The sequence below is a fragment of the Suncus etruscus genome, chromosome 12, assembly GCF_024139225.1.
Source record: "Suncus etruscus isolate mSunEtr1 chromosome 12, mSunEtr1.pri.cur, whole genome shotgun sequence".
Classification (NCBI taxonomy): Eukaryota; Metazoa; Chordata; class Mammalia; order Eulipotyphla; family Soricidae; genus Suncus; species Suncus etruscus.
This window is the reverse complement of record NC_064859.1, coordinates 76,093,057-76,117,216: the sequence shown is the minus strand read 5'-3', so window position 1 is coordinate 76,117,216 and position 24,160 is coordinate 76,093,057. Positions and strand designations below refer to the sequence as shown.

The window sequence follows — 24,160 nt, the reverse complement described above, 5'->3', positions numbered from 1 at the left end:
CCTCTTCCCCCCTTACCTGTTCTGGCACTGTAGTTTTTCACTATTGTTAACAGAGAGGTGCCTTACGTTTCTCCACTTCCAGTCTCTAGTTCTTCTCCAGAACAATCAGTTCCAACTGTTATTGTCCTAGTTGACCCTTTTCTGTTTTTTTTTTTTTTTTTTTTTTGGTTTTTGGGCCACACCTGGTGACGCTCAGGGGTTACTCCTGGCTATGCGCTCAGAGGTCGCTCCTGGCTTGGGGGACCATATGGGACGCCGGGGGATCGAACCGCGGTCCGTCCTAGGCTAGCGCAGGCAAGGCAGGCACCTTACCTCTTGCACCACCTCCCGGCTCCAGTTGACCCTTTTCTACTCTAGCTACACTCAACACTCTTTGTGGAGAGCTTTCTACCCTGGGCTGGAACTCCTAACTTTTGTCTCTATTGTCTCTGGATATTATTACCATATTATGTGTGAAATTAGTCTATCTCTTATCTTTTTCCATCTGGCTCATTTCACTCAGCATAATAGTCTCCACGCTTGGCCATCTATAGGCAAATTGCATGACTTTATTTTTTCTAAATGAATAGTATTCCATTGTGTAGATCTACCAGTTTCTTTAACCATTCTTCTGTTGTCTGGCACCTGGGTTGTTTCTAGATTCTGGCTATTGTAAATAGTGCTGTGCTAAACATTGGAGCGCATAGGTCATTTTTGTATTGTGTTTTTGTGTTCCTGACGTATATCCCTGGAATGATATTGCTGGGTCATATGGAAGCTGTTTCTAGCTTTTTGAGGAATGTCCAATTTTCCAAAAAGGCTGGACCACCAACAGTGAATGAAAATCCCTTTCTCTCTGCATTTACACTAGCACTGGTAGTTCTTGTTTTTGTGATGTGTGCTATTCTGTAGTGTGAGCTATCTCGTTGTTTTGATTTGCATCTCCCTGATGATTAGTGGTGAGGAGCATTTTTTTAATGTGCCTTTCGGCCATCTATTTCTTTGAGGAAATGTCTGTTCATATCCCCATTTTTTGATGGGGTTAGATTTTTTTTCTTATTAAGTTCTGTCAGAGCCTTGTATATCTTTGATATTAGCCCCTTATCTGATGGGTATTGGGTGAATAGTTTATCCGATTCCCTGGATAGCCTTTGTATATCTTTGCTTCCACTTGCTTGGCCAGTAGTGTTTGGTCCTTGAAGATGTTTTTATCTTCATTATCATGGAGTGTTCTATCTACATTTTTCTCTATGTACCTGATGGTTTCAGGTCTGATATCAAGGTCTTTCATTTTGATTTGATCTTTGTTCATGGTATTAAGGAGAAATCTGAGTTCATTTTTGCATTTAGTTGACCAGTTTTCCCAGTACCACTTGTAGAAGAGGCTTTTCTTATTCTACTTTGTATTTCTTGCTCCTCTATTAAAAAAATTAATTGCTCATAAACCTGAGTCCATCACCAGATTTTCAAGTTTATTCCATTGATCTATGAGTCTTTATTTCAATATCATGCTATTGTTTTAATTACTACTCTTTTTTAATGTACTTTTTATTTAATCATAGTGGGTTACATATTGTTCACAGTAATATTTTAGGTACATTAACATTGAATCAGGGGAATTCCCATCACTGAATTGTCCCTCCCTCCACCTCCGTTCCCATCCTGCCTCCCATATCCTCCACCCTCATCCCCAGGCTGCTATAATGAGTGGTCCCCTCTGTGCCTAGCTTACTATTTAGTGATCTTGCAGCTGTTTGGTCTTGATACCTCCATTATTTCCCCCTCTAATTGGGGGGTAAGACTAGATAGTTCAAGTTATGTGGTTTTGTTTGAAGAAGAGAAAAATAATAAAATGGGTTAAAAATCAAATACACCAAAAATGGGCAGAGTCCTTCTAGAAGCTCTCATCCTTGGTTTGAGAGACAAAGGGAAAAAAAGAAGGTGAAGCACAACAACAGTACAAAAAGAAGTGTCAAATAAAATACCAGTGAGCACTACAGCAATAAAGCTAAGCACCATATTATAGCCATGGTCTTGAAGTAAAAAACATGCCAGATCTCAGTGGGAAAACTTAGTTTTTTCCCCATTGAGGATGATATTTACAGTGGGTTTGTGATAAAAGGTTTTAATGATATTGAGGAAAGTTTCTTCAGTTCCCATCTTTTTGAGTTTTTATCATGCATATAGGTGTTGGACCTTGTCAAATGCTTTCTCCGTAATTATTGATATGATCATATGTTTTTTGTTTTTTTTCTTTCACTGACTTGCCTATATTAAATCTTCTTTGCATCCCTGGAATGAACCCTGCTTGGTCATAGTATATAAGTTTCTTGATGAATTGTTGGATTGTTTGCTAGTGTTTTATTGTGGATTTTTGAACCCGTGTTCATCAAGGATATGGGCCTATAATTCTCCCTCTTTTTTTATCTGCTTTTGGTATCAGGGTGACATTGGATTCATAGAAACTATTTGGGATTGTTTGTTTCTTTAGTTTCCTAGAAGAGCCTAAAAAAGGTTGGTGGTAGATTCTCTTTAAAGCTTTGAAAGAATTCACTAGTGAATACATCTGGACCTGGGCTTTTGTTTTAGGGAATTCTTTTGATTACCCTTTCAGTTTCCTAAATAATGATAGGTCTGTTTAGGTATTCCATCTTGGTTTAACCTTGGAAGTTTGTAGAAGTCCAAAAATGTTTTCATTTCTTCTAGGTTCTTTTGTTTTGTGGCATAGAAATTTTCAAAGTAATTTCTGATTACCCTTTGGATTTCTGAAGTGTTTGTAGTGACCTGCCCCTTTTCATTTCTGATTCTGCTTAAGTTTCTCTCTCTCTCTCCCTTTTTTTGTGAGCCTTGATAATGGTTTATCAATCGTGTTTATTTTTTCAAAGAACCAGCTCTTGCTTTTATGGATCTTTTGGATTGTTTTTTGAGTGTCCAGTTCATTAATTTCTGCTCTAAGTTTTATTATTTCCTTCTACTTGTTTACTTTTGTCTCATTTTGTCATTTTCCAGTTTCCTTAGCTGTCATTTTGCATATTTTGTAAATGTGGCTAAGACTCAAATATAGTCTACCTTTTCAACTACACAAGGCAGCTAATAGTTAAATCCCAGTTCACTTATGATATTCATGAGTTTTTCAGTGGCATTGTTCAGTATTTCATGTCACGTTTGTAACTAAATACTAAATGGAAAATGTGAGAAAGAATATAACTGCATGCACCTGAGAACTAAGAGAAACAGTGTCAAAGATAACTCAATGAACTAAAGGCATGTTTTGCATGCCCTGCACGGCATGGTCCCCCCAGCACCAGCATCACCAAGAGTGATCTTGAGCACCGCAGACTGATTCGAAAAGTATCTAAAGTAATAAATAAAAAAAAAACAACATAATAAATATAGTATGCATGATTTCGGCATTTAAAAAATAGTTGTTGGAAGACCATGTAATTTAATGACATGTGGAAGATGTCCTCAGTGGTTTTAATTATTTCTTAAATTGTTTCAACTAATTTTTTGTCCTTTTTATTCCAGCTAACTGCCTTCTGTGAATGCAGTCACTATTCTGTGTGATCCTATTCTTCCAGTTAAAATAAGACTAAAATATGATGGCCCAAATATTATTAAAAAGCTCTATTTTCCTGAGAAACTGATACACACAACCATTATGGAGATGTCCCCTTTTTCATGCAATATATATTATAAATCTTGGAGATGTTTCCTGGTTCTTTTGAAGCAACATATCAACAATAATCAGAATGTGGACGTCACATACAACTCTTCCAGATTTGTTCTAAGTTCTCTTGGCAGTTACACTACGTTGTTCAAAAGAATTAAGAAGAGTTAAAAGTTTACGGAAATCGTCTTTTCATCTTCTACAGAGATTTCACCAGCACATTTACCAGAAGAAAGTGGAAATGGATTCCACTACAGCGATACAGACTGCATCTTTCAAAAGTGAACATTATATTATGTGTATGTACATATAATGCACATTATAAACATACATGCATATATATCTATTGTACTGCAAGAGGATTTTTTTAACTTCCCACTTTATTTTTTATACACATTAATCAGATATCATTACTTATTGCAGTTTCAACTATGCACTTGTATAAAGCCATAATGTTGGAATTTATATCATTCATTTATGTGTATCTGATAAAAGTTGCATGTTCAGATTTAAGCAGTTGCTGTAACAAGAATTTTGAAGTTAATTATATCATTTTCCTTATGCTTCGTGATAGGCAACTTTAACCATTTGAATGCCTTAATTTAAATTTTTGTCTCAATCCTTTTCTGTATTTTAAAAAAAAAATCCAAGTGTTTACCAGCTCTTAGGAGACAAATTTGCTTTTGCAGAAGAAATGTAGTGCACTATTTTTACACATAGTCAATAGCAATGTCAGCCTATTTTGATTGTATAACAATTAAGTATTGGTGTTAGGAAAAAATGGATAGTATTGCGACTAATATATCTTTTATGTGTATCTGTTATTCATCCGACCCTATTTTTTACAGACCTCAGTATTAGTGTGTGACTATGAAACATTTGCTTTGAATTTGCTTGTTATTCTAGATGTATTTTTATTTCTTGTAAAGACTTTTGTGACTATTTTACATTTTCACACTCAAGATTCAAAAATTATCTCGATATAAAGAAAACAGACATACTGTAGATATATTTTAAATATTTTAATGTGACCCTTTAAACACATAACTATGAATGGCGCAATACTACAGTTTGGGTTAAGAAATTGGTGTCTGGAAATAAGTGGTCTCAAAGGATCTGACTTTGAATTTTCTTTGTTTTGTTTTGTTTTTATTTGTTTGTTTGTGTTGGTGGTGCCAGGGCTTCAGAACCAAGGGCCTCACGTGTTCAAGGCATGTACTCTATTGCTGAGCCACTTTCCCCAGCCTGTCCTTTGATTTTTAAAAATTGATTTAATAGCATTATCTAAGTTTCAGATACACATCACAAATCAGTACTGTACAGGCTATGATTATGGTCCCCTCCAAATTTTGTTTTAAATGCTGTTAAAGTTATGTTTATACAAAATCTTTCTTGCTATATTTCTCATTATCCCAGAATGTTTTATATTGCTACAGTGTGCATCAGTAATAAGCTTCAAGTTAAAAAATATCATGTACTTTTTATCAGTCCCTCTTTGTATTCATGCACATACACAGACTTTGATATTAAGATAAATCACCTATCATTTCAATGAAGGAAGTAGATATTTTTCACTGATTCCCTATGGGACCAGTATAGATATGTTTAAAGACTTAATTCCCCAAATAGAGATGCTATTATGGAAGCTGGAGAGACCTCTGGCCTACTGAAATACTGAAACAGAATCTTTTTACATTTAACCTGTCTGCACTCTTTCATGCTGTCTGCTAAAACTAGATATGCATGCCAGGTTCTTTGCAAGTATGTTTTGCAGTCTAGTTTTGGAGCACAGCTGTTTTTTTTAAAGTAAGATTAAAAAAATGAAAAATATATTAAATTTATATAGAAATAAATATTTGCTTTCATTAGACTTATTAAAAGGAGACTGAATTAATATTTTATATATAAAGATTTTGTTACACTATGGGAGTTCTATCATATTCTGAATTGGAGAGTATATATATATATTTTTAATAGACTTTATTAAGGTAAAGTAATTTGAAGTTTACACATGAGTATTTGAAATATTTGAGTACCAGTGGGAAAAGTTTAAATTTTGAATGCTGTATATATGAAAATATGGAACTCATGGTTATGATGCAGCTCCACAAGAAAATTAGTATATGTGCTACCAAAGCAAGCACCACACAAAATTAATGTGAAGTATGGGGGTGCAAGTTATTCTAAGGGGTGAAAAAAATCTCTCCCATGGAGATGCTTCACATTTTATGGTCTGACATAGGATTATAAGATTATTTGTCCAATCAATAGAAATGTGCTTAATAAAAGAAATTCTGATCTTGGGTAAGAATTTGCTTTTCCCCTGTCCCTGGTTTCATGTACTTGCGTGCATGCACCTATCTAAATGTTCTCTTCCCAGGATTCATTAAATATGATGTCGACTTGGTTTAACAAGCTGATTTTGTGCCAGCTTTTCTTTCTTGAGGCTCCAAAGCTTCCAAGATAACTGGAAGACTAAGAGCAGCATATTTCCTGGACACCTGATTTCTCCTAGAGCCATAAATACCTCCTCTAAGAACTGAGAAATAGTGAATACTGGGATTCTTTTCATTGGGTTTTTAATGTTTGTATTGTGAGGATTTTGAGGCAGAAGTAGAAGAAGAACTCGGCCAGTTTTATTCCTGAAAAGCATAATAAATTTCCTTAAGTGTTAATTTATGCTGTCAAGAGGCAATTTTTTAAAATAAAAGTTTGAAACAGTTTGGTTAATGGGTAAGTCTAAAATTAGCCAATAAATCTGAAATAAAAGTTAAGTGTTTTTAGAACTAACCCTATAGTAGGGTTAGTCCATCTTGCCCTGATGAATCTCCTTTACATTGGTTTATCTGTAGATCCTCAAGAAGAAATCTTCTAGCTTGCCAAATCATAATTAACTTATGCTGCTGCTATTATAAGGATTCTGGGGTAAGATAGAGAAACTTAGACACTTATAACATGTTTAAAATTGTGAGAACCAGTCCCTTCTGAGTTTCTCCGTCTGTTCACATCGCTACTGACTCCTCCCCTTGGATAAGACTTTAGTTTTCTTACGTTGTGAAGATACTAGAGTTGATTCGTAAAGCACTTTGAAGATGAGCACTGTTCGACAGTGCTAAATAGTATGCTGGGGAGTGGGGGCTCTCCTGGATTCCCTCCCTAGTGAGTTTTGTTTAAAAGTGTAATAAGTTATGAACTGCATGATTTATTATAGTCATTTGATCAGCTGCCCCCTTTGAATGAAAATCATGCCCCTTTAAGTTCTGTTGCATCTTTGTAGATATGTAATGTATTTTATGCCTGCTTTTTATTAAAAAAATAAAAAATTAAGACAAGCATTAAAATACTTTTCCTGTGAATAGTCCTGGAATGCTGTACTTATAAATTTATTCCAAAAAAAAATGTGCCTTCACTAAGGAAGGGTTCAGCAAAATGATAATTAAGATTATGAATGTGAATATTTGCCCTGATAGTCCACAGAGAAACACAGAATAAAAGTTTTTAACTAGAAGCTTATCTTTGCTTTGATTTAAACATTCTAAGCAGCATGCAAGCATTTTAATTACCAAAGTCTCATTTGAAGGTGAGAATAAAAGAGGGCAAATGCTGTCTTTCTTAATGTCAAGAATAGTGTGCCGACAATGGTTTTGTTGAGCATGGCGTGTTTGGTAGGTTCTTTTTTATAAAGTACTCCTTCCATAATTTGTGGGTTCTTAGGATACTTATCTGATCTGGGATAATTTATTTGTTCTAAGCCTCTGTTTTCATCTATAAAATGAAGTGTTTACTTCTGGGATTGTTGTAGGATTAATAGCTCTAATGTTTGTCTTCCTCCCCCCCCAAAAAAAAGAAATGGAACTCTTTCCCCCAACATAGTATATAATCTAAAAGGATTTGCTTTATTTTATTTTGGTTTTGGGGTGAAACCTGGCCATACTAGGATCCTATCTGCTCAGGAAGCCATATAAGGTGATAGGGATTAAACCAGCATCAATGTGTGTAAGGCAAGCAAACACCTTACCTACTCTATTCTTTGCATCCCCTCAAAGGATTTGCTTTATAAAAACCAGTGGTTTTTCAGCTGCTGGTCCTCACACCTGTGCCAATTGGCAGAAACATTTTCTGCTGATCAATGAAGAAAAAAAAAGTTAATCCCTGGGATACGTGGATCATGTAGCTGAGGCATAGACCTGTGACAACTAGTGACTGTTTTTCACAGTCTGTGGAGTATTTCTCTTATTTTCACTGATCTCCAGATGTAAAATGAGTGAAAAACCTATGCTAAATACTGATAAAATATTATTAAAGATATCTAAAATTCGGGCCCGGAGAGATAGCACAGCGGTGTTTGCCTTGCAAGCAGCCGATCCAGGACCAAAGGTGGCTGGTTCGAATCCTGATGTCCCATATGGTCCCCCGTGCCTGCCAGGAGCTATTTCTGAGCAGACAGCCAGGAGTAACCCCTGAGCACCGCCGGGTGTGGCCCAAAAACCAAAAAAAAAAAAAATCTAAAATCAGGGCTGCAGAGATAGTACAATGTGTAGGGTGCTTGCATTGCATGCAAGTTCAAAATACGAACATTTATTTTACCCAGGAAAATTACATATTTTCTAATAACTACTATTATCAATAAACTTTATTATCAGTATTATCTGATTATCATATCAGAATGATGCCACTGTTTACAAGGGGGGAAAGGAAATATTAGGTTTTATAATCTTACAGGAAAATATATAATACTTAAGAGTACTCAAAATCCATAAGAACATGGCAATACTTTATATACTTTTAATAAACAAAATTATGGCCGGCAGTATTTTGTATCAAATTCCAATAATGGTGATGATGTAGGTGAGTTCCTTAAGTGGTTATGTGCTTGAATCATAAAATTCATTAGAATTGGAATTGCCTTATCAAGTTGAGATTGGCTAAATAGTACCACCCTTTTTACGGAATGATTTAAAGGCACTGTATAAAACTGCTTTCAGTATATGAACTCAAACCAGTTATATTCCTTAATATTCCTGTTAATCTAAGGACACTTTATTATGATACAATATGGTATATTAGGACTAAACAACAGTTCAACAAAGTGAATCAGTAATTTACTACACTTGTACTTCTGACTTGAAGTAAATGCCACTTCATTCTGTTCATGTTACAGGATTTAATGAAAAGACTGAAGTCGGGGGCTGGAGAAATTGTACAGAGTTGCATGTCTTGTATGTAGTAGACTCCATTTTGAGCCCTGGCACCTCATGGTTTGTTGAGCACTGCCAGGTGACTATGGGCACTGCTGGGGTGTCTTGGGTATTTCCTGGCACCACGGCCTGAGTAGCACCATAACCTAGGTCCTAATAATGAACCAGTAGACTGGTTGGCCAACAATTACTGGAAGAACCCTGATTGAGAAGTCATCCCGACCAAAAAGAAAAAAAAAGGATTGTAAAAGATGAAAAATTGTAATTTGGCTCATTGGAAAGAACCTGATCATGACTGTTAAGAATAAAGGTCAAGGGGCCAGTGAGGTGGCGCTAGAGGTAAGGTGTCTGCCTTGCAAGCGTTAGCCAAGGTAGGCCCGCGGTTCGATCCCCCGGCATCCCATATGGTCCCCCAAAGCCAGGGGGAATTTCTGAGCACTTAGCCAGGAGTAACCCCTGAGCATCAAATGGGTGTGGCCCCAAAAACCAAAAAAATAAATAAATAAAGGTCAAAACAACCCCAAAATGGACTTCTTGGATCATTTGTCATCACCAGTCTCCTAAAACCTGCAGATGTCAAATCTCTACCTTAACCTAAAAATAAAGTAGGAAGAAAAAAAATTTTTTTTCGTTCTGGCAGGGGGGTGGAGAGGCTGTCCATAGGCAGCAGTACCTGGAGTCTATTCTTCCTTTGTGTTCAAGGGACCACACAGTGCCCACTGAGTTATCTCACCAGATCCAGGAAATAGACATGTTTAGAAATGTTTCAGTGGCTTGATTTTAAAATACCTTTGACTTTCAAAATTTCTTAATCACTTGACAAAAGCTTAAAAAGACCTTGATTTAGCAACTAGCTTCTTCCCCACCCCTTTGAATTAGTTAATCCAAATCCATTTTGTGCCAGGCATATAGCTTTCATTATTCATTCAGCCTTTGTCACTGTCTTCCGGTAGCGCAGCACTGTAACTGTTACCCATATATTTAACGCTAGTATGACCACGAAGCGTATAAGAACTGAAATCAAAAAGAAGAAAATTATTAGTTAAAGATGCTATTTTCACATAAAACAAAATTTTCTCAGGCTCTAAATAGCCTAAATAAAGCAGCATCCCTTCTCACCCCCATATGAGACATAACTACAGAAGGAAAAGCAACTCTGGATCGTGAACTTTTTAAAACTTACAGATATTTCTGCATGCTTGGAGGACATGCAGCCTTTTGAGCTGTTTCTCTGGCTTCTCGGATCCCCCTTTTTCGCAGGGTGGAGGGGTCCTGGCTCTATGCTCAGAAATCGCTCCTAGCAGGCTCGGGGGACCATATGGGATGCCAGGATTCAAACCACCGTCCTGCATGCAAGGCAAGCGCCCTACCTCCGTGCTATCTCTCCAGCCCCATCAGATACCCCTTTTAAGAATTTTTTATTTAAATACTGTGATTACAAAGTTGTTCGTGATTGAGTTTCAGTCTTACAATGTATGCTTTCATCCATGAATATTTCCCACCACCACAGTCCCCAGATTCTCTCCCCACCCAATTTTGCTTCTTTCCCCTTCCCTCCGATCTCTCTCCCCTTCCCTTTTTTCTGTGGTTTGCACTATTGTTAAAGAAGGGGTACCAAGCATAACACTTTATCTCCATCCAACACCCAATTATTGTCCCAAGTGATCAGTTCCAATTATCAATGTCATAGTGGTACCTTCTTTGCTTTAACTGCACTGCTTCATTATTTGTGGCAAGCTTTCTACCATGTACTGGTCCTCCTGGCATCCTCTCTATTGTCCCATAAATGAGTGAGATTCTATTATCATCTTCCTATAATTCATTTTGCTCAGCATGATACTTTCCATATTCATCCATTTATAAGCAAATTTCATTACTTCATCTTTTCTAACAGCTGCATAATACAGTATTCCATTGTGTAAATGTACTTTTTCTTTTATCCACTCATCTGTTCTTAGGCATTTGGGTTGTTTTCAGATTCTGGCTATTCTGTTCTTTTTTTTTTTTTTTTTTTTTTGGTTTTTGGGCCACACCTGGCATTGTTTAGGGGTTACTCCTGGCTGTCTGCTCAGAAATAGCTCCTGGCAGGCACTGGGGACCATATGGGACACCGGGATTCGAACCAACCACCTTAGGTCCTCCTGGATCGGCTGCTTGCAAGGCAAACACCGCTGTGCTATCTCTCCGGGCCCAAGATTCTGGCTATTCTAAATAGTGCTGCATGAACATAGGAGTGCAGAGGGCATTGTGTGTGTGTGTGTGTGTGTGTGTGTGTGTGTGTGTGTGTGTGTGTGTGTGTGTGTGTGTGTGTGTGTGTGTGTGTGTGTGCGTATGTGTGTGTTGTGTTTTCAGATCCCTTATTTCTGAAGTCTTATGGATAGTGGTGCTAAATCATTCCCTGTTAAGCAAAGGTGGTATAAAGGGTACAAACTTAATTCTAAGGTATAAATTTGTTTATTGATTAACCTTTTTTTTTTTTTACTTCAAAGAATTCTTCGAGTTCTATGGAGATTCAAACCTATCTCTTTCCTTTTCCATTAACCCATCTGTACTTGGACCAGAACAATTTTAACCATTCTAGCTTTCTAGATAAAGTAAAGCAAAGATACAACCTCTAGAAGGGGCTAACAAATGCATCCTAATGTTGTTTAATCATATGATTTGCTTGTTTCAAGATCTATCTGCAAACTAAGAATATATTCCTAATCCTTATAGTGTAAATGACACCATCTGTTTTAACCAAAGTACTTTATTTCTCCATCATAACATCCCTTAAGGAATGACATGTGGAGTCCTAGACGATACTACAGAAAGTAGGGCACTTGCCTTGCGCATGGCAAACCTGGATTTGATCCCTGGCATCCCATATGGTCCCTCCACTGAACACCACCAGAAGTGATCTCTGAGAGCAGAGCCAGGAGTAATCCCTGAACACTGCTGGATGTGGCTCCAAAGCAAAAAGTGAAGTTAAATGATCATCACTATTCTCCTTTATAAAGCTAGTCTTCTGCTTGTAAGCCATTATCTGGGACTCAAGAGCCTTTTGGCCATTCCCAATACCCCTCCAGTCTCTCATTAAATGCCCCATGTTTTGCATATTGGCTCCACTACTACCTTTTTTCTTTAGCTAAACCATCCTCAACTCAAGACCTTCACTTACTATATTCCTTGTAATAATTAGTCTTATCCTCGCCCAGATACTTCACTCTTCAAATTAATTCCTGCTTTTCTCCAAGTAGGTCAGATTCCTCTACCAGTGTTCAACCTTTGCTACCCACTCTCAACACATATATCAATACTTTTGGGGGGGAGTTGTGGGTAGAAGGCATCAGGTCACTCTGGCAGGGCTCAGTCAACTACAAGCACTGCTAGATTCGAACCTGGTTGGCCCTAAACAAGAGAATCGCCTTATTCACTGCACCATCACTCCAGCCTACATTTAAACTGTTAATTCTGTAATAACTTCATTGTTTCTTCTCCTAGAGTGAAAACCATGAATACAATATTCTGTAATCTAGTGCATAATCTTTCAGATTCTAAAAGTAGATTCTTAAATCTATAAATGGTGACTGAGAAAACAATATGCTGTTGGGAGCCTCTACTTTTATAATACAGTGGAGTTAAGTAGATCTGTTAAACCCATCAGGCAATTCGTGAATGAAAGAGACGCAATGGCACAAAAATCAGAAGACATAGGAAGAAAATTTGTGACTTACTTGTAAGATCATTGGTGGTCAGTAAAGTTGTTATTATTCTTGCTGTAAAAGAAATTTTCTACAATAAATATTAACTTGTTTCTAAGGTATTTTAAAGTTTAGCTAATATCTTTTGCTTTTAAATACAGGCATAAATGCTAGTAGTTCTTAAAAGATGCTGGTAGCTCAGACTAGTAAAAAGTCTTCGATTACATAAAGCATCTAAAATCAAGCCATGTGTCTTAGCCAGAAGTTGCTGAAGCTGCTTATAGGAGCAGACAATTCCTAGCAGGTAATTCAGTACTGTCAAAGGAAGGCAGGGCCAAGCTGCTCTTTCACTGAGGACACAACTCCTGGACCCAAGAACACCTCTTGAAAATCAATACATGCCGCACTTCTGGGTTAGATTTCATCACACAGAATTTGTCCCCTTTGTCTTACAAATAAATGAACCCAAGACCTAGGAAAGTGGTAAGATGTTCCTTAGGGTCTAACTACACTATTTAATTACTATTTAATTATATGTTAATATAGCTAACATATAATAAACACAGGAGACTGGGATAACAATTTAAATAGGCATACAAAGTAAAATGGAAGTTACAAAACACCAGCGGAAACTCAAGCCCTGCTTTAATACATAACAACATAAAGTTCCTTGAACATACCCTCTGCCTAGACAGCAATAACCTGGAAACTAAGAAATATATGAATCTGTTAACATATAGAAGGAATATGGTTCAAAGCTAGTAGAGCTCATGTGTAGCTCTGAATTTTATTCAAGTGTTCCAAATATAGCAATAGATATAGATAAGTAGTTCTTAAAAGAATATAAATGGTAAAACTCAAGCAGTATGATCCCAGGAATATCTCATTCCTACAATTTTAGTCATTCTTAAAATCCAATATATGGCTTGCATCTCTAATATTTTTATAGCATAAAGATTAATTTTGTAATGTGGTTGGTTCCTAAGGAGTGCTTAAGGTGTTCCAAGGTAACTCCTGAGTTATCCATTCAACTACATCAGTAGCTCAATCTTAAGGCTTCAAGACCCAATGGGCCAGCTACTTGCCTAGGCATTTGCCTTAACCTCTAGTCTAAACTATCTCTCTAGGCCCCAAATATTTAAAAAAAAGGGGGGGGGGGGAGACAGAGAGATAGCATAGAGGTAAGGCATTTGCCTTGCATGCAGAAGGTCAGTGGTTCGAATCCCGGCATCCCATATGGTCCCCCTGAGCCTACCAGGAGCGATTTCTGAGCGTAGAGCCAGGAGTAACCCCTGAGCGCTGCCAGGTGTGACCCAAAAACCAAAAAAAAAAAAAAAAAAAAAAAAAACCAACTATTTTATTTTTGTTTTTTTGGACCACATCTGGTATAATTTACTCCTGGCTCTATGCTCAAGGATCACTCCTGGCAGAACTCAGGGGACCAGATGGGGTGCCAGAAATCACATGCATAGCAAGCATCTGACCGGCTGAACTGCCCTTTGGTCTTGAAGATTAAAAACATTTCATATAGGCGCATTTGTTGCCTGGTACAAGGTGCCTGAATACACGTTACCCACATCCTCCCTCCTGGGATGTGGACTTCTACGATCATGCTAGTTGTGTACCAAGGCACTCTTCACCTTTGGAGAAGCCCACACTCTCTCGTGCACATTACTCATTAATCTCTTCCTCCCTCAGTACTACCAAATAAAATCTGTAACTCACAGAGGACAGTGGGGAGGGAAATTGTGACATTGGTGGCAGGAAATGTACACTAGTGAAGGGCACTGACTGAACTCTGATGAACAACTTCGTACTTGTGGGAATAAAAACTATTGTGAACAGCCTTGTAAACCATGATGTTTAAATAAAGTTATTTAAAAAAATCTAATGAAAGCTTTTAAGATAAATTAGTAGATTAAAAAATAATCAGCCTCTTGATACTGACAAATGAGAGGTCTGTTAACATATGTCAGATTTTTTGTTTGGTTTGGTTTGGTTTTTGGGTCACACCTGGCAGCACTCAGGGGTTACTCCTGACTCTGCACTCAGAAATCCTTCCTGGCAGGCTCCGGGGACCATATGGGATGCCAGGATTCGAACCAATGATCTTCTGCATGAAAGGCAAACGCCTTACCTCCATGCTATCTCTCCAGCCCCATAAGTCAGAGTTTTTAAGAAACGTATGCTTTCACTTTTTCTTAAAAGCAACTACAATAAAGATCTTAAGAGAAATTAGCATTCTGCATTTAATCAGCCTAACAAATATGGGTATGCTAGAAGACTATCTTGGCTACTTATGAAACACAACTATAAAGATCAAATTATGATAAAATTTTTGAATCTTGTTCTTACTTGCACATGTGTAGGAAGCAAGGATCCAGGTCAGAGCACTCACAGCTCCTGAGTCCCCTGTCTTCCACAGGTACTGGAGCTGAGCAAACTTACTTGCTGCACTGATGAAAGTACATAAATTCTGTTTGCAGATAAAACATGAGCAAATTAGGAATCTCTAAATGTAAAAGGTCTTAGAAATCTACTGAAATTGCTCTGGAAGCCAAAGTTTTAGGTTAACTAATAACCAGTTTGTTATGAAGCCAAATATCCATGCGGTGTAAAAGAATACAAGATAAATGATCACATACTTCCTGATCCACTGTCCAAATCCCAGCTCAAAGAAAGGGATTTGAGATCTTTCCCTAAGGCAGAAAGTACAGGGTTTACACTTTCCAAGGAGAAAAATAAGGTGAGGTGCCTGGTTTGAAACACAGGATGTGACTAAAACTAACCTGATCATAAGCTCTAGTTTATGCTTCAGATTCTACAATGGCTCATTCTACAACCACTATCTACTTCCTCAATCTGGATCTGTATGCCCCTTTCAAAAGAAGTTTTAAAATTTTTCAATATACTTAAATGAAAAGAATGTTTTTGTATATGAAGATTTGTGCTTACATCCCTTATTCTTTTTGGGGAACGTACCAATTAAACATCTGACACAGAAAATTCTTTGCGGGGCAGATGGCATGGGGAAGAAAGGAAACTGACATTGTGTACCATGTCTTTTCAAGGGGCAAGACTTACCATGGCCATATCTATGATCCATTTCTGCAGAGTGAGGGCGAACCAAGACACCACAAATCTGACCAAGGGCTAAGGGAGACAGCAGTGTTTAGCTTTCAGCTCTTGCACCTGTTCAAGCCAGGTATGGAAACCAATGAAAACCACAGACTATATATCTAAGTCAAGTGTGGAACAGGATATAGCTCTGCCAGCACTTGTTCAGTCTGAGAAAGAGAACCATTCAAGTAAACACCTGCTAGGAGTCCAAAAGAACAGAAGCAGATTAAGGAAGAAAATAACAATTCTGTGTCTCCAGACTTCCTGATATTAGAGACATTCCAATTGGTTTTAGCTTCATGCTTGATTCCTAAACGTGCAAACATTTTTAACCCCATGCTCAAAGTTAACTACTATTAAAAGAGAGGCCCAATGACATAGCTGGTCTCCCTGTCCTACTAACTCCACCGTAGAAGTGATAGTTGGGCTGAGTCATGCCAAGAGACCAAGGGAATGGCAGTGTTTCCCATCAAGCTCAGTGGTAGAGGGATGCTAGAGACCTCTGGGGCTTCTCTGGCTTCTGGTGCTATGTGGTTTTTTTGCATTTGGGTTTCACTTTAATCCATGAACTTGGTAAAGGATGCTTAAATAATGCATGCTATCAATAAGCAACATCCCTCCCAATCTCCAGTTCTCCACTACAGGAAGGATACAGGATGATGTATGGTGCTGCCCGCTTCACATTCCCATTGAAATGGAAAACACAAAGCAGGAGAACGAGGTCTGAAAGAGAAGCCCTGAGTGAGAGGGAGGACGGTGTCCCAGGGCATAGGGGCCAATTACTCTTTGGGAGGGGAGTGTTAGGGCCACATCCAGCGATGCTCAGAGGGGTTACTTCTAGTTCTACACTCAGGAAACACTCCAAATGGTGCTAAAGTGACCATATGGGATGCTGAGGATGGAAGCCAGGTCAGCCAGGGGCAGGGCAAGTGTACTACCAGCTGTATTATAGCTCCAGTCCCCAGTTACCTTGTATAATGAGAATAGGGTACTCCAGGTAGGTTAGCAGTGGGTACTGGTAGTAACACTGGTACCGGAGAAACACCAGGAATCTGGGGAGAGAAAGGGGACCCCTCTGAACAGACATACCAAGCTCACAGCAGCACCCACACAGGTACTCTCATAAACATGTCTAAAACCAGTGATTCAGGGGTGGCGAGGTGGCGCTAGAGGTAAGGTGTCTGCCTTGCAAGCGCTAGCCAAGGAAGAACCACGGTTCGATCCCCTGGCGTCCCATATGGTCCCCCCAAGCTAGGGGCAATTTCTGAGCGCTTAGCCAGGATTAACCACTGAGCACCAAACGGGTGTGGCCCCAAAAAAACAAACAAACAAAAAAAAAAAACTAGTGATTCAAAGGTTAAGGTCAGCAGTTGATATGAAAAGCTAACTTGCTCAGTCTTTGTCAAGTTCTTGAACATCGTCATTTACAAACGAAGCCCTGATGGGGATCAAGATGGAGATCACTTGGGGCCCTCTTGATCTGAGGGAGACAAGTCTGCAGCCTCCAAACTTCCAGTTCGTCCCACACAGCCACCTCAGGGCCCCACACCAGCTGCACGGGCTATAAAGTAGGATAGCTCAGTGAGTGGGGCTAAGAATGAGAGGCGGTGCTCTAGAAGGACTGGAGCAGAGGCAATGGGGCCCCAGCTGGGAAGGGCACAGAGCACACCCAAGACTAGGACCTGAGGCTGGAGAGATAGTATAGCGGTAGGGCGTTTGCCTTGCAAGTGGCCGACCCAGGAAGGGCCTGGGTTCGATTCTGGGCATCTCATAGGGCTCCCCCACCACACACACACACAGCCTGCCAGGAGCGATTTCTGAATGTAGAGCCAGAAGTAACCCCTGATCGCTGCTGGGTGTGAGCCTAAAACCAAAAAAATAAAAATAAAAACAAAAAATAAACCTGGGATCTGTAGCTTCCAGAATGCTGCCTGGGGGGAAGGGCAAGTCGTGAAGAGTAATCCTGGATTCTCTAAGAAAACTCTAGATCTGGGATACTGGGAGTCAGATAGCCCACTTGAAGATCCCAGGCAGGACCCCACCCTTCTCGGGTTGAAAGGCCCCCCAGAACTTCCCGCCTTCCCAGCTAAACACCAGAGCACTGCCCCAGGGCTTGGTCGCAGGAGATAACTGGGGCCACAAAGTGGGTAGGGAGAGTTGCAAAGGTGAAGTGGGATCCAAAACCCCAAAACTCCCCAAACATTCAGCTTCCCTGATTTAGGGGGTTGGGTCAGGGGTCCCTCTGGGTCTCTGTCAGGGAAAGCAAGTGCACTCGGCCCCAGTGCCCGCCAGCCTTCTCCTTTCCTTTCCACCGAGAGGGAGCCCTCTGCTTCCCTGAAATGCCCCCCTCAAAATCATAAAACTCATTTTGGGTCAGAGTGGGGAGACAGACGGGTCAGAGAGGAGGGGGGCACATCCCTGAGGACTGCGGGATCCCCCTGATCACCTACACACACACACACACACACACACACACACACACACACACACACACACGGGATCACGGTGGATGTGCAATTTACATAACGGGCTCGGGGACGGCTAGTCTAGTCCCCGACCCCCGCAGACCCGGGGCTCCTCCCAGAGGCCGAGGCCGAGGCGGGAGAGGAAGGGCGGCTGTCCCCCCAACCCAACCCCACCCCACCCCGGGCCTCGCCTCACCCCGCCAGCTCCAGCAGCAAACTCGGCAGGCTGATGCCCCGCGAGCTGCGCGCCGCCAGCACCGCCGAGATCTGCGGCAGCTTGAGCGCCGCGCACACGGCCAGCGTGCTCCAGTTGCAGAAGCCCAGCAGCAGCGACCCCATGATGCAGGCCGGGGCTCCGGGGGCTCCGGGGCTCCGGGGCTCCGGGGCTCCGGGGCTGGGGTGCGTGCAGAGGCGCCGAGGCTCCCGGGCCGGAGCAATTCAACCCAGTCCTTCCGCCTTCCGGGGCCAACGCCCGCTCCGACCCCGCCCCGGCTCGGGGTCCACCCCGCCGAGTCACACCCCCGCGGGCTGCCCCATCCTCCCGGGCCCGGCCCGTCCAGGCCCGTCCCGTCCCGCCCACACTTGGTCCAGGCTTCTTCACTCTATGCCCCGCCCCTTCCAGTCAATCCTGCCTGCAATTGGTCCAGCCCCGTCACTAAGACCCGCCCCGTCCGATCAGTCCTGCTCGCAATTGGTTCAGGCTCTTCCTTACGCCCCGCCCCGTCCCGCCTATTCCGCCCACACTTGGTCCAGGTTTCATCCCTCCGCCCCGCCCCTTTCAACCAGTCCTGCCTACAATTGGTCCAGTCTCTTTATTACTCCCGCCCCACCCAGTCAGCCCTGCCCGCAATTGGTCCAGCCTCTTCATTACGCCCCGCCCCATTCACTCAGTCCTGCCCACTATTGGTTCAGGCTCTTTCCTCCGCCCCGCCCCGTCCCGCCTGTCCCGGCCACAAATGGACCAGGTTTCTTCACTCCCTCCGCCCCGCCTCCTTCAACCAGTCCTGCCCGCAATTGGTCCAGCTTCTTCCTTAAGCCCCGCCCCGTCCAGTTAATCCTGACTGCAATTGGTTCAGGCTCTTTCCTCCGCCCCGCCCACAACTGGTCCAGGCTCAGCTAGGGGCCGGGCTCTGGATGCTTCCCACCCAAACAAAGCATTCCCCGGGGCCGGAGAGATAGCACAGCGGTAGGGCGTTTGCCTTACATGCAGAAGGGCGGTGGTTCGAATCCCGGCATCCCATAGGGTTCCCCGAGCTTGCCGGGGGCGATTTTTGAGCGTAGGGCCAGGAGGAACCCCTGAGCGCTGCCGGGTGTGACCCAAAAACTGAAAAAAAGCGTCCCCACCATCCTCTTCTAGGCCCCTTCCTGGCCTCCTTAGTCTGAGTTCACCTCCCCAGTTCTCAATTCTCAGTCGGGGGACGCTCCTCCTCCCTCCAGGTCCATCACCACCCAGCAGACCACGGTCGGAGATTCCCGTCTGGGCCTGCTGCTTCTCCTCCCACTTCCCTGGCTCTGCCCTGCGGCTGCCGGGTGTAGACCAGTCCCGGGAGACCCGCTCTGTACCGGCACGCCCGGCCTAGCTTCCTCTCCAGCCGGCCCTCCCTCTCCGGATCCTTCCCGGCCAAATATCCCCGCCCTAGGATCGCCTATAGTCAGTTCCCTAAGCCGTCTACACAAGCCACTTTCCGTGTTCAATGGATCCGCTTTGCAAACTGCTCCGCTTAGCACCGACTGTCAACTGTGCTGCATGCTCAGACCCTGAACCACGCTGGTTCCTAAGGAGAGTTATCGCTTCTCACTTCCTCAGAGTGTTGTTTTACTTTGCTCACTAATAGAACAAACTTTTTCCCCCAGGAGGCAGAGGAGGGAGGCCACACCGAGTGGTGCTCAGGGCTAACTCCTGGCTCTGCACTCAGGAATTACTCCTGGCAAGCAAGCTCAGGGGACTAGATGAATACCAAAGATAGAACCCGGGTTGGCCGTGTGCAAAGCAAGTGCACTACCCGCTGGACTATCGCTCTGACCCCCAACATTGAGACATTGAGAGAGCCTGGAACTTGGCCTTCCATCCCACCCCATCACCTACCCCATCACCCCAAGCCACTTCATTCTGGAGTCTGAACCTTAGACCCATGGACTAAGGTTTTAAAGCAAACATATTTTCTAGGGAATGAAAGAGATTTCTAGTCAGAAAGAAGATAGCTTAAATATGGCCCCTGAGGGCCCAGAGAGATAGCACAGGGACCAAAGGTGGTTGGTTCGAATCCTGGTGTCCCATATGGTCCCCCATGCCTGCCAGGAGCTATTTCTGAGCAGACAGCCAGGAGTAACCCCTGAGCACCGCCGAGTGTGGCCCAAAAACAAAAACAAAAACAAAATGGCCCTTGAGACAGGAAATGGGACTGTAGAGAATATTTTCCAAGCTGTCAAAAATTTGAGACAAACACCCCCTAAAAAATGCCAGATACACCCCCCCACCCCTCATTGCTTTGGTGCTAGAGGTGTCCTAGAGGCTTTCCTTCTGTCCTTCCTCTGTTCCAGCCTCCACCTGCTCATTTCTCTCTTTGTTCCATGAGATGGAAGAGAAGAGGGTGTTCAGATGGAAACCTTTTAGAGGAAAGCAGAAAGGTGGGAGTAGTCCTTGTTGCCTAGAAATAAACTAAGATATTTAGTAAAAATGACCATGAAGTCTGGAATTTGAGGCAAAATAATAGAAGTAGGGTGGAAACGGGTGCTGATGTAGAGAAAACAAGATTAGCATGGGCTGATTGATTTTGAAATTAGCTGAAGGTCTCTGGGGGAGGCTTTATTTTTAGTACATGTGCTCCTTTGTACATGCAGGCCATTACTGAAAGGTCAAAAAGAACAAAGAAAATGGTGTATGATCATCACAACTGCATTTACTACTAGATATGATGAAGGAAGGAAGGGAAGGAAGGAAGGAAGGAAGGAAGGAAGGAAGGAAGGAAGGAAGGAAGGAAGGAAGGAAGGAAGGAAGGAAGGAAGGAAGGAAGGAAGGAAGGAAGGGAGGGAGGGAGGGAGGGAGGGAGGGAGGGAGGGAGGGAGGGAGGGAGGGAGAGAGGGAGGGAGGAACAAGGGACAGAGAAGGCCACTATTCCACTAATCTTATTAGGGGAGTTTTGTTTGGGGGTCACATCTGTGCTCAAGACTTACTATTAACTTTTGTTCAGGGATCATTCCTGATGGTGCCCAATATGAAACCTAGATCAGCTGTGTGCAAGGCAAGTGCCTTATCCCATGCACTATGTCTCAGGCTCCCAAGCACCTCCTTTAAAAGTAGAATGTTCGCTCCAGGAAGATTAAAGAGCTCCCATGGATCACTCAGCCAGCCTCTCATGGAAAGGCTGAGAGGAAAGAATCTCATGTACCCAGAGCATGCAGAGTGCCTTGATTTCCATGGCCCTATTTAAGTCATGACTCCATTAAGTCATGACCACTAAACTTTTAGTCATGCATTTCAGTCCTTTGGTGTGTCTGTATTCTCTTTCTGAGCCGGGTCTATGGAAAAATGACAAGACTCAGCATAGACACCATCAGCAGTTCATTTTGCAGTCTTCTTCTGGAGTCCTACCATCAATTCCTTGGCTTTCCCTGGCATCAGCCAGAGGAGCCCAGGGCCCTGAAATTGATAGGCAGCAATCTTCAGAAATAAGGACCTGAAGCCAGAAAAATAGCACAGCAGTAGGGCATTTGCCTCGCATGTGTTGACCTAGGATGGACCCGAGTTCAATCTCCAGCATCTCATATGGTCCTCTGAACCTGCCAGGAGTGATTTCTGAGCACATAGCCAGGAGTAAACCCCACTGCCGAGTATGGCCCAAAAACCAAAAAACAAATGAAAGAAGAAAGCAAGAAAGAAAGAGAGAGAGAAAAAGAAAGAGAGAAAGAAAGAAAGAAAGAAAGAAAGAAAGAAAGAAAGAAAGAAAGAAAGAAAGAAAGAAAGAAAGAAAGAAAGAAAGAAAGAAAGAAAGAAAGAAAGAAAGAAAGAAAGAGAAATGAAATAAAGACCTAAGTGTGAAGGTGCTTATGACTTCCCATGAAGCATCCTCTCTGCCCTCAAGAGTCAAAGTCAAGAGGTAGGTGTGGAAACACTATTCATTTTTTATGTCCTGACCACATACTGCACAAGTACCAGAAAGAATGTTCTTGAAATGCTAGAGACTGGCAGACTGGGTGGAGGGAGGCCGCTCCTTGGCTCAAAGAGGAAATGCCTTCTAATTCAGGCCCCAAGTAGCCTTTCTCTATGCACACCTCCCTGCCTCTCAGTCTTTACTCCGAACTGGGACTGTGGAGTAGAAGTAGGGCTATCCTTCAGCCTCATTTTATCAGATAAGACTGTCTCTTGGGGCCGGAGAGATATCATGGAGGTAAGGCTCCTTTCATGCAGAAGGTCGGTGGTTCGAATCCTGGCATCCCATATGGTCCCCTGAGCCTGCCAGGAGTGATTTCTGAGCATAGAGCCAGGAGAAACCCCTGAGCGCTGTAATATAAAATAATGGGGGAGTGGGGCTACAAGCCCTGCTGGGTGTGACCCAAAAACCAAAAAAATAAATAAATAAAAAATAAAAAGACTGTCTCTAATATAAGTACCTTGGTTGGGCTTCAACATGGGATCTAATTTCATGTCTAATATATATTCATTCACACTCTGTATATATCTACACACACACACACACACACACACACACACACACACACACACACACACACACATCATACAATGGACCAGAACCTTCCTTATCACAAAGCCCCAGATGTGCCTGGATACTAAGATGAGAAACCCTACGAAGAGGAGCTGAGGACAGCTGAACTCTCTCCTGCAGATTGATTCTCCGCACTCCACTTTGGCTGTGTGCATAATGGACCCAAGTGCCTCTGAAAGGTCACTACAATACAGCTTACTGCCAACTCTTCAAAGACAGCTGAGTGGCTAAGTGCAGGAGTGTCTTTTCTATAGCAGCCTAAGGAAGTTACATTATCTGCATTGAGCCAGCAGCCTAGAAAACAAGCTGCTCTGTTTTCACACAGACCTGGGGAAATGGGGAAACAGGAGTCGATCTCACTCTCTCTCTCCAAGAGCAGATCTGTGTGCTCAGGCGTGAGATTACTGTGGTCAGTTCTAAGCTGGCCCCAGGCCAATCATCCAAACAGTGTCCCAGGAGACCTTGTTCTGGAATGTTCTGGAAATAAGAAGGGCGAGGAAGGTCTCTGCCAAGGGGTGTGTACCACCACCAGCACAGGCTCCATTACAGGCCACAGGACCTCCTCCCTCCTCTGCTTGATTGGGTTTCTGGGCAAAGGGCAGTGTGCTGAGTCAGTGGGGGGGGGGGGGGGGAATGGGAGGGAGGCTGTGGTTGTCTTGGGTTAGCACCCAGAACCTACTGCGGGGGTAGTGTGGGGCCAGCTGTGCTATCACCTCCTCCACCTTGATTGTTGTCCCAAAGGTCCTGCGTCTTGGTGCTTCCAGAAGTCTCCAGGACTTGCCTCTGTTGGTCCCAGACAAGGCAGGCCCTCGGCCACACCCAGCCTCAAAGCCTCAACACACACAATCATGTTATCATACACTCAAATGCTCCAGGCAGGCAACATCATTTTCTTTTCTTGTTTTTATTGTTTTAATGTTTTGTTTACAAGACTATTAATAATGGTTTCTCATGAGTCTAATTCAAACACCACACCCATCACCAGTGTCCCTGTCCCTGACTCCCTTCCCCAAAGATTATAGTCCCCCCTCCCTCTCACAGCCCCCAATTCAATTGTTGTGGGTCAGTTTCCTTGTTATGTTGCCTTAAAATCAAAGCATCTTTTGCCTGTGAGAATGGCATATATCAAAAAAAAATCTGGAAACAGCCAGTGTTGTGGTGTGGTTGTGATGAGAAAGGAGCCTTCAACCACTGTTGTTGGGAACGTTGTATGAATCAACCTCTGTGGAAAGCAATACAAAGATATATCTGAAACAGGAATAGAACTCCTTACAGACCAGCAATTGCACTTCTAGGCAATGTCTTTTTTTGTTTTTTAATC

The 24,160-nt window shown here is 42.3% G+C and overlaps 2 protein-coding genes across 2 annotated transcripts in view; one reads left to right on the top strand and one right to left on the bottom strand.

Annotated features, from left to right (window-relative positions):
* ROCK2 (Rho associated coiled-coil containing protein kinase 2) overlaps positions 1 to 6,592 on the top strand; it is a 124,133-nt gene extending 117,541 nt beyond the window's left edge. The window contains exon 33 of the mRNA XM_049784552.1: positions 3,508 to 6,592. Within this exon, the coding sequence (XP_049640509.1) occupies positions 3,508 to 3,511 (4 nt within the window). The 3' untranslated portion in view covers positions 3,512 to 6,592. The remainder of the gene's footprint in view (positions 1 to 3,507) is intronic.
* A 2,749-nt stretch (positions 6,593 to 9,341) lies between these two features.
* On the bottom strand, positions 9,342 to 18,470 carry SLC66A3 (solute carrier family 66 member 3). Its single transcript, XM_049784542.1, has 7 exons — positions 18,312 to 18,470; positions 16,620 to 16,702; positions 16,304 to 16,373; positions 15,615 to 15,672; positions 14,886 to 15,006; positions 12,564 to 12,605; positions 9,342 to 9,861 (listed from the first exon to the last, which is right to left on the bottom strand). The coding sequence occupies exons 1-7, from the start codon at positions 18,452 to 18,454 to the stop codon at positions 9,770 to 9,772; spliced, it is 609 nt and encodes a 202-aa protein (XP_049640499.1). The 5' UTR covers positions 18,455 to 18,470; the 3' UTR covers positions 9,342 to 9,769.
* Positions 18,471 to 24,160: the final 5,690 nt, after the last annotated feature.

What these genes read in the sequence shown, in the direction of transcription:
- SLC66A3 (XM_049784542.1), bottom strand. Translation starts at nt 18,454, where the DNA reads ATGGGGTCGCTGCTGCTGGGCTTCTGCAACTGGAGCACGCTGGCCGTG. An exon ending in TTGCTGCTGGAGCTGGCGGG is followed by an intron (nt 16,703 to 18,311) that starts GTGAGGCGAGGC and finishes TTCTCTCCCCAG; the next exon opens with ATTCCTGGTGTTTCTCCGGT. An exon ending in TGCTTCCTACACATGTGCAA is followed by an intron (nt 12,606 to 14,885) that starts GTAAGAACAAGA and finishes TTTCTTTTACAG; the next exon opens with CAAGAATAATAACAACTTTA.